This window comes from Eubalaena glacialis, chromosome 7, assembly GCF_028564815.1.
Source record: "Eubalaena glacialis isolate mEubGla1 chromosome 7, mEubGla1.1.hap2.+ XY, whole genome shotgun sequence".
NCBI classification, from domain to species: domain Eukaryota; kingdom Metazoa; phylum Chordata; class Mammalia; order Artiodactyla; family Balaenidae; genus Eubalaena; species Eubalaena glacialis.
The window spans coordinates 20,213,025-20,231,325 of NC_083722.1; the positions used below are offsets into that span (position 1 = coordinate 20,213,025).

Consider the following 18,301-nt stretch of genomic DNA (forward strand, 5'->3'; position numbering starts at 1 on the left):
GAAAAAGAGAGATCCAGGATTTGTCACTGTGTTTCATCAGACCTGGGTTACATAGACAGACATTTCTGTTCAAGGGAATTTTACTTTCTTGAGCTACAACTGGGTTACCTAGACTGGATAGATATTTTCAGTCAGATAGACAAACACAAAACATGTGTAAGCATTTGTATTTCTATAGCACCAAGGTGACTTACATCATTTATGATCTTGCAGACATGAGTAAAGATATCTCTCCACCCAAAGATGTCTAACTTGTCCCTTCCTACACATTTGAGTGTCCTCCCACTGGCGCAGTCCTCAATTTGAAGCAGTGTCACCTCTTTGTCTCATCATCTTACTAGCTCTAGTCTCAAAATGGTTCACCAACTGATCTCCCTGCCTCCGAACCGGGATGCTATCAGATCACTCTTCCTAAAACATAATGTGTGGCATTCACAAAGGTCTTTAACTTCTTGATGCTTCTTTGTCTGCCTCTCTAAAATAATAATAAAATTAATACCCAGACGCTGCCCTCTGAGGGGTATTGTGCGTACAGAGGGTAACATCTGCCAACTACTAATACACAGAAGTGTGACTTATAACTACTTTAAATGGCAGCATCACATTAAGTGGTCAAGGGTCCTTAAGTAAGAAACCATCATATCCAGTTCGTCTCCAAGTTCTTGCAATTCAACCTCCTTTATATTTCTAGAATCTGAATTCTCAATCCCCACTGTCATTCATCAGTCCTTCCGAGATTATTGTAATGATTTTCAAACTGTACTCCAGGATCGACATTCCTGTCTCCCTTCCCACCATACAGACATACAACCTAACCTCTCCAGTGCACATCTGATCATGTCTCTGTTCCTTGTTAGACTCCTTCACCAGGTTCCCCATTCTTAAGGATAAAATCCAAGCCATGTGGAGTGACACACAGTGGTGTTCACTGTCTGGTTCCCACTGCCCCCCCCCCAATACACCCGCCTCAGTCCCCTACACTGAACTGCAACCTGTCATCTCAGCATCCTTCCATCTTTGCTGGTGGGTGTCTACTCATAGGTCAAAACTTTGCTTCATAGTCTCATCCAGTAGTCATTTTCCGACTCCCATCTGTATCCCATTGCCTCCAGAACATACATGTACCATAACATTTATCATTCTGTATTACCATTGTTTTTCTCTTCCAACTCTGAAGACAGTCATTTCATCTCTAGTTCTCCAGCACCTAGCACATGCTGCTCAATAAATGAATGAATGAATGATGAACAGCATTGATCGAAAGAAATTATATTTTAACCTTAGGCCAATCTTTCTAGAAATATTTGGAAGATGAGGGACAGCTAAGTAACATCAACAAGAAGGTAATAAAGAAGGAAACATATCAGCAAAAGGACATATTAAGTGACTAGACACATATAGATATGTCATCAGAGGACAAAGAAGAACTTCAAAGTGAAAACAGTCAGGTTTTAATGATGAGTCACATGAAGCCCAGAGAAGTCAAAAAAATTGGTCCTAATAAGTGGTAGTAGGAAAGACCCTAAACTCCATGTACACTATTTCCCCTACTGTACTCTGCTGCCTCAATGGACGAGAAATTATGGCCAGTACTTACAGGATTTTGTCATAAAAACTTATCTCAAGGACTGATTTCTTTACTATCCAACAAATTTACAGGTAAGTGTACTCTCAGAGGAGAAAGACATATGCGTTCCCTGTCTGCATGTGGGAAGTCCCCGACCTTTGTTCACAAAACGCTCCAGGTACTGATCATAAAGTGATCAGCAATGAAGCAGAGGGTACTGGTACTTGCTCATAAAAACACTATTAACGTTAGGGGCTGAGTCACTTCGTGATCAAATAGATGCTCTATACAATTGACAGAATCTTATAAAAGCAAAATTAAAACATCTAAAAGATTTTAACATTTAAAATAATAAAACTATGCTTCAAATACTACCAAATGGATTAATTGTATATTTTGGTTTTTTCAAGGGGTTGTGTATTATATAAGACGTGCATATATATTTGTTGTATCACAAATATGACCTAAATAAATATGTAGCTTTAATTAACATGACTGAGGTGTTAAGAATAACTGTTAGCTTTTTTGTTGTTGTTTTTTTGATTTTTAAGATTTACTTAGATCCAATTTTTGGACTTTTTTTGGTGAACAGCTGTATGAATTTTAACACATGTATAGATTTGTGCTACTACTAAAATCAGGATACAGAGCACTTCTCTCTGCTCTATATTCTGTTCTCTCAAAACTCCCCCATGTTGGCCCTTTTTAGTCAAACCCTCCCTTCCCCTCAGCCTAACCTCTGGCAACCGCTGACTTTTTTCTCCATCCCAATAGTTTTGCCTTTCTCAGAATGGCATATAAGTGGAATCACAATATATAATCTTTTGAGACTGACTTCTTTCACTTAGCACGATACCTTTGAGATTCAACCAGGTTGTTGTGTATATCAATAGTTATTTATTTTTTATTGTATTCCATGGTGTGGATATACCACGGTTTGTTTATCCATTCACCTGTTGCGGGACATTTGAGTTGATTTGGTAACTATGACTAGAACTACTATTAATATTTGTGTATAGTTTTGTGTGAATAAAAGTTTAGCTTCTCTAGGGTAAATACCCGTGAATGGAATTTCTGGGTCGTATGATAAATGTATATTTAAAGCAACAGCCATACTGCTTTCCAGATAGCTGTATCATTTTGAATTCTCAACAGCAATGTCTGAGAGGTCCTATTGCTCTGTATCTTTGCCATAACTGGATAGTGTTAATCTTTCAAAATTTTATTAACTTTAATTCTTATTTCATTGTGGTTTTAATCTGCATTCTCTAATGACTAGTGATATGGGCACGTCATTTCTTATGCTCATTTGCATCAATATATCTTCTTTGGTGGAGTATCTGTTCAAAATGTTTTGCCCATTTATTATTGAGTTCTTTGTTTCCTTACACTGATTTTTGAAAGTTCATTATATATTCTAGATACAAATTGTTAATGAGATATATGATTTGCAAACTTTTTCGCATGGTCTGTAGTTTATCATTTCATTCTCTTAGCAGTGTCTTTCACAGAGCAAAAATTTTAGTTTTGATAAAGCCCAATTTATTAAAATTTTCACTTATGGATTGTGCTTTTGGTGTCCTAAGAAGTCTTTGCTTAACCCAAGGTCATGAAGATTTTCTCCTATATTTTCCTCTAAAAATTTCATACTTTTACATTTACATTTCGATCTATGACCCATTTTGACTTATTTTTTGGTATACAGTGCAGGGTCTACTATATTGAGGTTCAGTTTTTGCATATGAATGTCCAATTAATTGCTCAACATTCAATAACATTTATTGAAAAGACTATCTTTTCTCCACTGAATTGTTTTTGTACCTTTGTCAAAAATCAAATGACTATATTTGGATGGCTCTGTTTTTGGACTCTATTCCATTAATCTATGTGTTTATCCCTTCATCAATATCATGCTGTCTTGATTACTGGAGCTTTATAGCAAGTCTTACAATTGGGTAGTGTGGTCCCTCCACAAGTTTCCCTCTAGTGTCATTTCCCTTTTACCTAAATAACTTTCTTTAGCATTTCTTTTAAAGTAGGTCTTCTTATAATGAATTGCCTTAGTTTTCCTTCATCTGGGAATGTTTTTATTTTACCCTCATTCCTGAAGGATATTTTCACTGGATATAGAGTCTATGTTGACCATTCTTTTCTTTAAGCAATTTAAAAATACTATCTTACCACCTTCTAGTCTCCATGGTTTATGACTAGAAATCCAGTTACTTGAATTTTTCCATATGAACAATGCATTCTTTTCTCTGCTTGTATTTCTGTTTTTCCACAGATACAGACCATCTCTCTACCTCTCTAATACACCTGAGTCTGGGGTACAATTCCATTTTTAACCTCTCAGGCAGAGAACTCTTTGTGGGTCCGATGCGAAAAATTATTTCCTTCTCACATTTTAGGTAATAGATTAAGTCACTTCAAATGTCCATTATCTTGTCTGGTTCCTCTTCTCTAGTTAAACCCTAGACCGTAAGATCATCCCAAAGGATGCTTAACTTATCTGCATTCAGACTACATGCTTTGACATGGAACATTTAACATGAAGCCAATTTAGGAAATTCTCTGAGTTTTTTAAAAAATTCAAGTTCAATAATACTTCCTCACTGGCCTGACTTTAATACTCTCCACAGTGTCATGTGGCAAATATTGCTATCGATTTTGTACTTTTTACTTGAGTGACCCATAACTAAGAACATGAAAGTGATAGAACAACCCACTGTTTTCACCTTTTCAGACTCTCCTGGATTTATCTTAGACACACTTTCTCTTTATATCTTTTAACAGATGCTCACCACTGTCCCAAGCAGTGTGGTATGCAAAATACCACCACAGTCTAATCCCTTAGTTCTTGGGTATTTCCACGTAGTGTGATGTGAGAGCTGGAAATGGCAGCAGAATCTCTTCTCTTTTTCCATTGCTCTAAGGACAGACTGATGTTCAGCCAGAAGGCATAACAGTTGCTAAAATACTGAAATAGTTCTATGCCAGTTGGTTCAAAGCTGCTTCCCTGAGTGCCCTCTTTGCTGTCCCAGGCGCCTGACCCTCCCCTGGGGCCTCCTAGCTCTCTCTCAATTCAGTCAACTAAAGGATTAAAGTTTGAAAGAGCAGAGCCTCCAGGACCTGATCCAGCACTACCTGTTATCTGTTCTGATTGCTTGGTGTCTATGCCATACTGATTCTTAACTACACTGAATCTTAGTGCATTTAAGTGAAACCTTTGTGCCATGTCTACATTGGTAGGCACTGAGAAGTTTATTTTTGTCGCATTAACTGTCATTTCGTTCTAGATCAAGATTGAGTGTGAGACACACCTATTCACCGATAACTAGTATTTTCTTTAGAAAACTGAAGGGTTTGGGGGAAATTGAAGGGAAGTTTTCCAGGGCCATCAACTTCTAGTAATATTGGAGTAGCTCATTCCCCTGGTTCTGTATCACTGTCACTTGACACAGACAACCCTTCCCTGGTTCACTAAGTCCTTCATTTGCTGTCTACCTCCATTAATTCCACTGTACCTACTCCATCTTCCATCCTTCATAGTTAAGTGAGCATAAACATTCTAAGTCAGGAATATTTTACTTGAAATAATCCAACAAAACAACATCAATGAATCAGACATATAAAGTAATGAAAGGAGGTATCACTACCACTATTTGCAGATGATTTAAAGAAAATCAGCTGAAAACTATTCCAAACAATTAAAACAGCTACTACTTAGGAAATATAATTATAGAAAAGACTGCATTTGCAATAGCAACCAAAAGAAAAAGTGAAAATATCTAGGAATAAACATAACCAGAAGTGTGTGAGTCTTATATAAAGAAAACTTTAACATGCCACTGAATGACACAAAAGAAAACCTATACAAATGAAAATACATGCCTTGTTTTTGGACTAAATAACAAAATGATATCATTTATACTAAACTAATTTATATAGTTAATGTGATTGCAATATAAATAATAAGTGTTCTCATAGTTTGGCCCTAGCAGGTCTACTCAAAATCTCAAAAGGACACTAACAATATTGCAAATGTTTAGTTTGGCTTTAGTAATTCATAAGAAATTTTGGATCACAGGGTCCATGTTTTGAGAGAAAAGGAAAAGCACTTCCCCAGCACAGGCACCTGACAGTAGTAAAGTCCAAAGAAGGACAATCCAATCTAAAAACAGTAGTTAAGCTGAACTAAAACCAATGTTTCTTAAATTTGAAGTTTCTCCTGTTTGAGAAACATTTTATTAAAAGTTAACTGCTAAATCTTTAATGATGACTTGGTATCAAAGTGACCAAAAAAGAACCATAAGTGTGAATATTCACATTTATGAAATCTTGTGCAATATCCAGTATTAAGATTGTCATTCATTTGACCATTAAAATGAAAACTCAACATTTAAACATTCTCAGAGAAAACTCATTGACCTCCAAAAATACACTTGAAAAACAAGATCTAGAAGTTATGTCGCTGCAAGAGAAGTCCTTTTAGATACTCAAAAATGAGAAAATAACTTGATAATCATACAGTCTCTATTCTGAGAGGTAGTGTGGTATAGAGAAAATAGCTTTAGAGCTAGGCATACCAGGATTCATTTCTCACCTCCAGTGTTTCCAGCAGGGTGACTTCAAGCAAGTCCCTTAGCCTCTCTGAGTTTCAGATTCCCTAACTTAAACAGGCATAATAACACCTACCTTACAGTGTCATTGGAAGACTAAATGATTAAAAGCCCCAGTTCAATTCCTAGTGTATACTGAATACATATCAGTTGCCTTCATTCTTTCCAGGATCCTTCTGGACAAAATCTATCTGAATTAACTCTAGCTGTCAAGCACGGCTCTCTGTTCCCAGGCAGCTTGTTAAATAAGCTCCAGACTCCTACTAATTACTTTTTCTCATTTCATGTTGTATTCACAGCTAAATCATTCATCCCAGCATACATTAACTCGTGTGTAAATATGTTATGCAAAACGTCCAGCCATACTTGTCTGATGGGTGAGATTCCACAAAATACCCAGCAAAAGGGCAATAAATTCGGGGTTGTAGGTCCTTCACCAGCCGAGCCTTGTAGTTCAGGAGTTTCTTCCTTTCTGTTTTAATGAATTGGGCTTTCCATTCCTCTGGAATAACAGGGTTTGGATTAGAATTTCCTCTGTTCAGAAATCACAGAAAAACAAGAGTTCTAGTAGATTAGAAGGCTTTCAGGAGATAAAAATTGACAGCTGACTAATGCAGACATAGAGCAAAGCTCCTTGTCATTAGTGGCTTTATTTTGCAAATTTCAGTTGGTTACTAGGAAAATGTTCCCAAACCAGCCAGAGACACTGAACCCTCTCCTTGTTAATGGCAATTCATTTGGACCCTAGCTGAATAAACAGGGTGGCATGTGTAGTTGTATCTTGCATGCGTGCACATTTTAAGGGCACTTTAATTCTTGTAATGCTTAACTCTCTACTAACATGGAAATGGCTTTGCTATTTGGATGGATTATAAAAGCAAAGCATGTTCATTACACCCAGGCGATGCACAGTGGTCAAGGGCATGGATGTTGGAGTCAGTTAAGACTTAGGATCAAAATGCAGCTCCACCACTTAAATTCTTTAAGTCTGTTTTCTCCTCTGTAAAATAGAATCATGTTGCCTACCTCACAGGTTGTTCATTTGTTCGTTTGCTCGTTCATTCATTTGATTGATATTTATTGAGCACCTACTATGTGCCAGACGTAGTTCTAGGCACTGAGAATACAGTGGTGAACAAGATAAAGCAGGTCCCTGCTCTTATGGAGCATTCATTCTAGTGAAAGAAGCAAATAAGGAATAAGGAAATAAGCTCATTTCAAAGAGTGATGAGCTAGGAAGAAAGTAAAACAGGGCCATGGGATGGAGAGTGGCTGGGGTGATGAGGTGTGGGGTGGAGGGGCATATTAGGGCAGTTAGTGAAGATGACATTGGAATCACAGAACACAGACAGAGACATAGAAGTTGTCGACCACGTGGAGGTCAAAGGCAATAGCACTCCAGGCAGCGGAAACAGCACATACAAAGGTCCAGGGCACAGATGGACTTGGTGTATTGGGTCTGAGGAACAAAAAGCAGGCCAGTATGAGCTGACACTTGTCAAGCAATGGGGATACAGGCAGTAAAGGAAGTTGAAATTAGGCAGGGCCCAGAGCATGTGGGGTACCATGTCAGGGAACTGCTCCTACTGTTACTGCTATGAAAATCTGATAAACACAGACAAGGATACAGAAAAAAATAAGTTATCCACAAGGTAGACATAACCACTATTAACATTTTGGTATATTCTAGACCTTTTTAAATGTATGTGCGTGTGTGCGCGCGTGCACACACACACACACACACACACACATACTCACATAAGAATGGAGGTATGCTAGCTACCCTTTAGTAGGTATATGTCACCTCCCCAGTCACACTGTTAACCCCGTAATGACAGCACCTCCCCTCTATCTCTCACTGGTGACTCATTCTGGGAGGCAATGACCACAGACTCAGAGAAGGAAGTAAGGAACTGGACAGGCTTTCCTCATACTGCAAGTAGGGCATTTCTGCCACATTGTTAAACAGAGATCGCTTACAGAAAATATTAATTTATTAAGTGGACATATATTGAGAACTTACAATGCTAGCAATGCGTACATACTGAGCAAAAGTAGGGAACAAAATATACCACTTACACGCCCTCCCCCATCCCAACCCTAGCACCACCCTTAGACCCAGAGCAGAAGAGCTTCTGCCTTGGACCCCACATTTTTTTCAAGCTTTGAGATATAACTGATATATAATATTACATAAGTTAAAGGTATACACCAGGATGGGTTCATTACACGCATGTATGGCTAAATGATTACCACGACAAGGTTGGTTAACCTACATCACCTCACATATTACCATTTTGTGTGTGTGATGAGAACATGTAAGATCTACCCTCTTAGCAACTTTTAAGTATATAGCACGGTACTGTTAACTATAGTCATCATGCTGTACGTTACATCCCCAGAACTTACTCACCTTATAACTAGAAGTTTGTACTCTTTGACGACTATTTCCCCGGCCCCCAGAAACCCCATACTTTAGAGGGGCTTCCTTTGCCTCATCCCTCCCCTGTATGGGCATTCCACAAGTCCAAGGGGATGTGCCCACCTCGAGTTGCCCACACCCTATTCTGAACCACATACCAAGAGCACTTAAGCCTGGATTACCAATGTCAGACTCTTCCTGTTCTGCTCTACAGTCTACATCAGGAATCAAATTGATCCAAATGATTATTTTTCTTGACTTTTCCTGAGATGCTCCCTAATCTCCTTAGTGTTTCCTTCATGCTCCATCAGCATATTCTGAGCTGGAAACTTTAGCTTGTATATCTGTGATTTGCAAGTCCGGTTTCCCAATAAGATTGTAACCTTCTTGTGGGGAAGGATCATGTCTTAATTATCTTTGTATTGATTCGCACAGCATTTAGCGAAGTGCCATGCCTGCTCCTTGGCATCACTTTGATATAAAGTATTACCAGTAAATTTTCCACCACTGAAAGTCATCGGAAAGCCTGATGCCCCTCCGGCAAAATCACTCATCATTAGATCAACCTTCATAGGCAGCCTTCCCCCATTGGGTCTGGTGCAATCCACTGTATTGAGTATTTTATGACCTGTGGAAAAATAAAGTGGCATCAATACTCAAGGTGAAATCTTGAAAACCACAGTTTGAAATCCCAGGTCAACAAAGTCTTCCATGTAAGTCTGTATAATCTGACTCATTCAATTATAGAAGAGTTGCTTATGTCCAAGGAAAAGAGAGAGTAAGATTTCAAAATCTAAAGTCTTCAATAGCACACTTTGAACTTTCAAGTGAATAAACTCATCCCGTCTGATTGGTGGGTTCTGGGTGAGGAGAGTTAGCTTGATTCCACTCTGGATCGTTGATAGACTACTTTCCTCGGCCAGCTATCTTCAGATGTTGAGCCCAAAGGATACAGGGGAAAGAGTAACCAAATCAGCACAAATCTCTCAACCCCCTGGAAATTCTATTCAATGATTGTTGGTGTAAAGCCATCTTCTCACATGAAAGGCAGAAGTGTATGATTATGTTACATCATAATATTTCAAGATGAAAGTAAAACACTTATTCAATAAAGGCAGTTTTGAATAAGTTACTATAGGTGAAATATAGAATATCTGTTGCCTTATGAAAAAAAATCTTTGCACCTGTCACTACATCGAGCACATTACTGCTAATTTGTTCTCTGTAAGATTATCTGAATGACACCCTCTTTTCCTAAGACAGGGATAGAATATATTGTATTCTATGGAAAATGAAGATGGAAGAAGAAGATGAACACAGGATGAAATTTTGGATAGCTCTTACTATCCTTCTTACCAAGAATATTTTTCATTTTTCACTGTTAATGAGAATAAGAAAATACCTTTGTATTCCACGATAATGCAAGTGTCCATCTCAGGATGAACACCATCCATCAAGATCATGAATCGAAGATTTTTGTCTACCTGGAATTTTAACAATAAAACCAATAACTGTTTATGTCAGTTTGGCTTTTAATTCAATATTTCAAGAAATTGTCATCTCTTCTGGAAAGAAATCCCTTTTATTCAGAACTGGATTTATTATCCAGTAGAATCATACCATTGATAAATGGAGAGAAAAGCCACCTTTTATTTTAGCTCAAATAGAGATCTACACAGTGCTATGTATTTACACAGTACTATGTACAGAAAAAGTAGGCCATTGTTTCTTTAGTGTTTAAAGCGACTACCTCGCCTAAAATTTACCCCAGAAAGCATAACTGAAAGGTGTGGAAAGAACACAGATATCTGACCTGCTGCCATATTCCAAATGGCACTACATTGATATTAGTCAACTGGACACCACTCTGCTTCAGATTCCAAAAGACAGGTCTTTCTGTGTTTCCGACATAAATGGGAATATCTGGTCTTCTTCCAGCAACCTTCTTCAGTGTGGGGTAACTAGGATCAGAAGAATTCGAAGGTTGAAAGGGGAAAAAATACAATCACCTAGTATAAGAGACAGTCTGCTCCTTACACCAACATGTTGACCAAGAAGAAAGGTACTGGGCTTCCCTGGTGGCGCAGTGGTTGAGAATCTGCCTGCCAATGCAGGGGACACGGGTTCGAGCCCTGGTCTGGGAAGATCCCACATGCCGCGGAGCAACTAGGCCCGTGAGCCACAACTACTGAGCCTGCGCGTCTGGAGCCTGTGCTCCGCAACAAGAGAGGCCGCGATAGTGAGAGGCCCGCGCACCGCGATGAAGAGTGGCCCCCACTTGCCGCAACTGGAGAAAGCCCTCGCACAGAAACGAAGACCCAACACAGCAAAAATAAATAAATAAATAAATAAACTTGAAAAAAGGCCACAAGCAAAATTATAAAAAAAAAAAAAAAAAAAAAAGAAGAAAGGTACTGAAAAACCAGACTCTCCGCAGAGTCCAAAAGAAGAGTTTTTTCTCAAGGTTGACTGTAACAATGAGGGGAATTTCCTAGGAGATTCCTCTTTATTGTGAGAACATACCATATACCACAGTGTGTATATCAAACCAGGAGTGCAAATTCCATCTTCCACACTGATGCTGCTTTGAACAAAGGTAGTTCGAACAGAAGTTGCAGAGTGGAAAAGTCCTGCTGAAGAGGTTTCTGGTAGGTGAAGGTCTCCATGATCTTCATTTTTTCTCATCCCTCAACTAGCAGCTCCCAATAAGAGAAAGGTCTTGGCCATTAAACAAGGAGAACCTATGAGCTGCCCGTCACTGGAGACAGTTTTTCAACCATCAAAGGTTGATAGTCACACTGTGGTATAAAGAATGAGTTCTTTGTCCTTTAGGAGAGTTGGTTAGCAGGTAGGCAAGACAGTAAAATTTAGTGTAGAGGAAAATGACATTCACCATCTGTAGTAATCCCAACTCAGTACACCATTAACCATCCAAGCATTTTTTTAGTACCTACATAGATTGTCAATTCTCATTTCTGAGCATTCATTACATAAAAGAATTATATACCACTGTGGGGTATGGTAAAACATGAATAATAAACAAATAAATGGCTGTTTAGATATCTATTATATACCAGTCATGGTGCTAGGCACTTTCACATGTTATTTTATTTGATTCTCACCAAAAAACCCTCTAATTTTTTGTTTGCTTTTAATAAATGAGGACACATATTCAGAAATACACAACTAACAGATAGTAAATTGGTATTCAAATTCAGGTTTTCTGATCCTAAACTTAGTGCTTCTTCTATTAGAAGACAATTTGAGATTGACATGGACACACTGCTATATTTAAAATGGATAACCAACAAGGACCTACTGTACAGCACAGGGAACTCTGCTCAATATTATGTAACAACTTAAATGGGAAAAGAATTTGAAAAATAATAGACACTTGTATATGTATAACTGAATCACTTTGCTGTACACCTGAAACTAGCACAGCGTTGTTAATCAACTATACTCCAATATAAAATAAAAGGTTCAAAAAAAAAAAAGGAAGGCAATTCCAACTTTAATGAATGTGCTATCTGGTTTAAGAATCAGACTTGTGCATAGAGTATAATGTCAGGGGAAATAAGATATTTAATAATAAGAAAATTATAAACAAAATCAGCATATCAGCACTTATTAACTTCACTAATATTCAAGTTCCAGAACTATATTAAATAAGTAGAATCCAGAGGAAAAAAATCAGTAGGTTTTCTTCTCTAAAAACAAAGGATTCAAAAAATCAAGGATTCTTTGAACACGTCTTCAGTCTCTGGGTTAACCACTTAAATCTTCTACTTTAAAGGACTTTAGGAGTTAGGATAAGTTATTCTAAAATGGATGTTTATTGCTTTGCAATTTTTAAATTGTTGACAATTCTTACTGGCATCTATTAATAATATCATCCATTACGATACTCATATATTTACATAATAAATCACATTTCTTTGACTAAAGACTGTTTTCTAGCCCAGAACTTCTGCTGCCAGTGTCCTTGTCCTCACGGTGAGCCACAGCCACCCCCCGCCTCTGCAGGAGACCCTCCAACACCAGCAGGTATGTAGTCCTGACAACAAAGCATCACGAAGCCTTCACAAACTGGCCAAGTCCTGTGTCTTGGAAGTGGAACTCTAAGGATCTGGGGCCCCATCGTGATTTGGTTGGTGAGTTGGGAACAGCCATCCGAAATAGGAACATATGCTATGGACTCTATCACTTACTCTTAGAATGGTTCCTTCCTCTCTACCTATGTGATAAGAAAAATGGCTTCAAAACACAGCATTTTGTCTGCGCAAAAACAATGCCAGAGCTATATGACCTTGTTAGCAGGACCTTGAAGAAGGGCAACATGGTCTGCCGGACCCTGAAGAGGATTTGGCATCTGGCAGATTTGTATTTGAATCCTGGCTCTTGTTATTTACAAGCCTTAAACAGGTACAAACCTGACTTGATTTGGTCTGATGGAGAGTGGGAATGTCCTGATACTTATTGGAACTCTACAAATGTTCTTGCTTGGCTCTACAATGATAGGCCAGTTAAGGATGTGGTCATAGTAAATAACCTATGGGGTCATTTACTGTCGCCATGGAGGATATTACAACTGTCAAGATAAATTCAGGCCAGAGACCTTGCCAGATCACAAGTGGGAGATGTGCACCTCAACAGACAAGCTGTCCTGGGGCTATCGTCACGACATGGCAATGGGTGACATCACAAGTGAATCTCGAATCATTTCGGAACTGATTCAGACAGTAAGTTTGGGAGGCAACTATCTTCTCAACATTGGACCAACTAAAGATGGACTGATTGCTCCCATCTTCCAAGAAAGGCTTCTTGCTGTTGGGGAGTGGCTGAGCATCAGTGGGGAGGCTATCTATGCCTCCAAACCATGGAGGGTACAATCTGAAAAAAACACGACCTCTGTGTGGTATACCTCAAAAGGATCAGCTGTTTATGCCATTTTCCTGCACTGGCCAGAAGATGGAATCTTAAGCCTTAAATCCCCCATAACTACTTCGACTACAGAGTTGACCAAGCTGGGAATCGAAAACGATCTGAAGTGGTCCACAAATCCAGATAAAGGTCTCCTCACGTACCTGTCCCAGTTACCACCCTCTGCTCTTCCGACTGAGTTTGCTTGGACTGTAGAGCTGACAGGAGTGGAGTGACCACTGGAGTTCAACAAGAAAGGGACACTGCCTGCACTTTGATTTTCCTCTTATAGTACCACCACTGTAATAAACTACTCTTGTCTACTCAAGACATCTCTTTTCCAACGCATTTTAATAAAAGGAATGGATTATGTTACGCTGATGTCTCACAGGATCAAAGATCTGAGATCCATTGCTAGCATCTCTCTCTCTGATCAGCAGAAGGGATTGAACAGTTAAGCTCATCCTAACTTTGGGAATTATCTACGATGGAAACTTCACTCCATTCTGTGTTTCATAACCTGCTTGTTTACTCAAATGACTTCAGATCAAGAATAAGCCAAGTCATCCTGTTGCCTATGGGAGGAGCTGAAAAGGATTTGGCAAAATCCACCACATGCTATTTATTTAGCATCAAAAGTGAGCAATTACCCCCACCTACCCTCAGGAGCAAGAGATACTGGAGGGGAAGGAAAATGCTTCCTAGGCTGCTATCAGTCAGCTTTTTAGAAGTTTCCAAAGCAAACTAACAGCTCTGAAATTCAGTCTATTTACAGTGATACTATGAAGAAAATGAATGTGATTCTGTCCTGCTTTCTTTAATACAATCAAATAAATAAATTTGTACATCAAATTATTTTCTACCAAAAAAAAAAAAGACTGTTTTCTAAAGCACATTGGCCTTTCCCCCTTGTTTTTGTAAATAAAGGAGGTTTTATTCAGTAAATCAAGGTCAGACAAGAGGACTGGGGACAAATGACTTTGGTATTTATTAGTTGACTAGGTAAGAGTCAAAAAGTAAGGGTCTATTCTATATCAGAGAAATAAACTCAAAGGAGTGAAAATTATAAGTTTCGGTAACTTTCAGTAATAAACTATTCATAATACACTACACAACCAATGCACTGTGATACTACAGTAGAGGACCAGTGTTTTAATGCCTGGCAACTTTGCCCACACAATTCCCTGAAATTAAAATGAAACTGGTTTTCAGGACAGTGGTTGAGAAATAACTGGGCTAAGTGACTTGAAAAGTTCTTATCTTCCCTATAATTCAGGACTTTCCCATAAAATGTCCCTCATCAGGACCTTAGGCAACAGCATCTTGCAACAAGTACTATAAAGTAATCACCTGGTTTACTGTTCTCTCTATACAAGCTATATAAAATTAGTACCACACAATACTGTTATTACACAATGCATGAACCCAGGCCTCTCATAATTCTGCAGTTGTACGTGTTTGGTTCCAGAAGCTTGTATGGAACAAAGGTATTGCGCAGTAGACAAGTCGATTTTTAATTGTGGCACCACAATATCCCAGTGGGTGATGTTCAGTTTTTAAGTGTGTTGCAGGTAATTTGTTACTAAAGCAGTTAATTACTTGTTTTTAAACCGTTTCCTTAAAAAAAAGAGAGAACATACTCGTGCCTTAGAGATCTCATATGCTTTCAATAGAAAAGTCAAGGGTCCAGTCAACCAGCAAACAACATATTTTCCCTCACCATGGACATTTCGATCAAAGTATGTCCTTCATGTGAATTCTGTCATGTAAAGTCACAGAAAAAAAATACGGTGAAGTTGCTTCATTTTAGAACACTGTGGGCACTGCTAGATGTTTACACTGGCAGCCCAGCAGTCGTGACACAAACTTCTGAATAAGCATGAGCAAACAGGACCCTGAAATGACACCAGGGGATTGGGAATATGACCCTGCCTCTTCTGGTAACAGTTCATTCACAAATGTGTGTGGTTTTGTAAATCCAAGTTCTTCTTTCTCCCTCCTTTTTGATTGCCTGGGTTAAGGAAGTTTCAGTTCCTATCCTTAGTATCACATGGCTCTGGTTTCAATGAAGGATGAAGTGGACTCAGGGTTCAAAAGCTGGGAGCTCAGTGTTGTTGAAATGCTACGAATCAGGAGTTGGCAAACCACAGCGACCTGCTGCTGTAAGCTAGGAATACCTTTTACCCTCTTAAATGGCTGAAAAGGAAATCAGAAGGGCAATCCTATTTGGTGACACATGAAAATTTTATGATATTCACATGTCATTGTCCATAAATGAGGTTTATTAGAAGACAATCAGGCTGATTCAGGACTGTTTATGGCTGCTTGTGTGCTACAACAGCAGAACTGTGTCACTGCAACACCAACCATATGGCTCGTGAAGCCGAAAATAGTTACACCCTGGCCCTTTATAGGAAACGTGTGCTGATTCCTACCATAAATGTTGAACTAAAAAAGGGAGTCAACATTAATAATCCTTAAACCTAGACTTTCACCAAGTACCCTGAGGGTGGGAAGTGAGAGGGTGGAGGGTTATTAACCCCTGTCCTCCTTCCCACAATAGCTCCTTTCGCATTCCCAGTGGTATAAAGCGTGAAAGCACGTTAAAAATTATGCTATGCAAATGTAAGCATTTATCTAAATTAGTCCTCTTATCATCAGCCCAACTGAATCTACCTCGAAATGAGCAGTGATTGCAAAAGAACCTGAAAACCAGCGATGCCTTTACTGCAGCATTTTCTTCAGAGTTGAGTGCTCAGACTTCATTACCTCAGATGGTCTGAGTGCATGTGACTGATGTAAATTAGGTCCGCTTGGTACAGCCTCTCCAGCCAGTCAGATGGAGGCTCATGTAGTAACCACCATCCTCGGGCAAAAGCAGGACCGATTAACCAAGGGTCAAACACCATCCTCTTGTCTCCCAGCTTGAGGTCCATGCAGGCATGAGTCAGGTATGTTATCTGTTGGAAGACAGTGAGATTCAGATTATTAAATCATTACCAGCCAGCAAAAATGAACTCGGCTGCTTAGCTGACAAGTCACATTGGAGAACTTGGCTCCTAAGTATGTTCAGTGAAACAGGATACAAGTGAGACCCAGCAGGAGTGTTTATATAGAATACAACTCTCAGCACAGGTCACTAGTTTAGTAGAATAGAAATGTTCATGGTGGGTTTTAGGTGTCAAACCAATGGATTTACCCAGCTCTACTCTCTTTAAATTAGCTCCTAAATATTTATTTACAGTCTGCACTGCAGAATAGCGTTTGCGGCCAGTCCTTCAAAGCACAATTTACAAGGAAGGGCAATTAGAGATGTTATGGCAGACACTTGGGGATTTAAATGCTGGAGTGGCTGGGAATAGGTACACGGATGAATGATTCCTGGTGGGTTTAAGGCAGGAGATAGATGGGCCCCAGGCTGAGCAGCCGGAGTTTGTCGCCTGTGGACAGATACTCCAAGACCAAGATAATAGCTGGAGCAGAGAGGAGCTGGGTCCTGCCCAGATAAAAGATAAAGAGACCACATATACCTCATTCTCGAGGTCAAGGAGACCTTCCTGACTACACATGTGCAGAAAGGCTCCTCGAGGGCCAAAAAGGGAGGGGGCGCCACCCCACAGTAGGTGATGTCAACCTTCCCATAGGCCTCTGGACTAGAATCCATCTTGGCTAAGAGATGCACGCACACACAGGGGAGGACCCTGAGTTATAACCAAATACGGACTCAGAGCCAGGCAAAGCAAGATGATTGGCCAGAGGAAACCCAGAAGAAATGCCCCATATAAGTGATTTAAACTACCACGAAGGGACAACTATCTCTCTCTGAGCCCACCCATGTGTGTCTATTCACACGTACATTCTTCCTCCTAATAAACACTTTACTTGTTTCACTATTTTTCGTCTCTTTGTTGAAATTTATTTCTACAAAGCAGACAAGCCAAGGCCTTGTCACTGGCCCTCATGGTCTAGTGGTTAGCATTCAATGCTCTCACTGCCGTGGCCTGGCTTCAATCTCTGGTCAGGGAACTGAGATTCTGCTTCAAGCCGCTGCAGGCTGAGGCCACCCGAGATTGGGCTGGCATAGCCATGCAGCCTGGCTAAACAGGCTTGTAAGGCTTTCTCTTCTAAATTACCTGCTGACTCACTCAGGATGTCAGGGTCCTCTGAGAATGGCTATAAACAATGACTTAGAGACTGGCATAGACTAGAGGATTCTAAATCAATCCCTCACTTCCTTCCCCTGATCTGGCATATCCACAGGAAAAAGGAAAACACCAGGAGCAGAGATAAGGTAATAGAAACTCCAGTGAGAAAAGCCAATAAAGAGGGTAAGGAGAAGTCAAGAAATCAGGGCTTCCCTGGTGGCGCAGTGGTTAAGAATCCTCCTGCCGATGCAGGGGACACGGGTTCGAGCCCTGGTCCGGGAAGATCCCACATGCCGCGAAGCAACTAAGCCCGTGCACCACAACTACTGAGCCCACGCGCCTAGAGCCCGTGCTCCGCAACAAGAGAAGCCACCGCAGTGAGAAGCCCGCGCACCACAGCGAAGAGTAGCCCTCGCTCTCTGCAACTAGAGAAAAACCCACGCGCAGCAACGAAGACCCAATGCAGCCAAAAATAAATAAATAAATTTATAAAAAAAAAAAAAGAAATCAAATTCAGGTGATTATGCCTATTCTATATAGGTTCCCATTTGTTTCCTCAAAAAAGTAACAGCCCATTTTCTCAAATGAAAAGATTCTCAAATACTCCAGAAAAATTAATTTTTGA

The 18,301-nt window shown here is 39.6% G+C and overlaps 2 protein-coding genes across 2 annotated transcripts in view; one reads left to right on the plus strand and one right to left on the minus strand.

Moving 5' to 3' along the window:
* Nucleotides 1-18,301, minus strand: part of LOC133094976 (cytidine monophosphate-N-acetylneuraminic acid hydroxylase) — a 272,381-nt gene that overhangs the window by 17,908 nt on the left and 236,172 nt on the right. The window contains exons 8-12 of the mRNA XM_061195773.1: nucleotides 16,301-16,491; nucleotides 10,422-10,569; nucleotides 10,011-10,092; nucleotides 9,099-9,236; nucleotides 6,553-6,688 (exon numbers count right to left, since the gene is read on the minus strand). Coding sequence (XP_061051756.1) covers nucleotides 6,553-6,688; nucleotides 9,099-9,236; nucleotides 10,011-10,092; nucleotides 10,422-10,569; nucleotides 16,301-16,491 — 695 coding nt within the window. The remainder of the gene's footprint in view (nucleotides 1-6,552; nucleotides 6,689-9,098; nucleotides 9,237-10,010; nucleotides 10,093-10,421; nucleotides 10,570-16,300; nucleotides 16,492-18,301) is intronic.
* On the plus strand, nucleotides 10,652-13,794 carry LOC133094879 (tissue alpha-L-fucosidase-like). The gene is given in 5 exon segments (XM_061195633.1): nucleotides 10,652-10,670; nucleotides 11,441-11,456; nucleotides 12,656-12,925; nucleotides 13,031-13,171; nucleotides 13,173-13,794. Coding segments are annotated over 5 exon segments (1,041 nt in total). The 3' UTR covers nucleotides 13,768-13,794.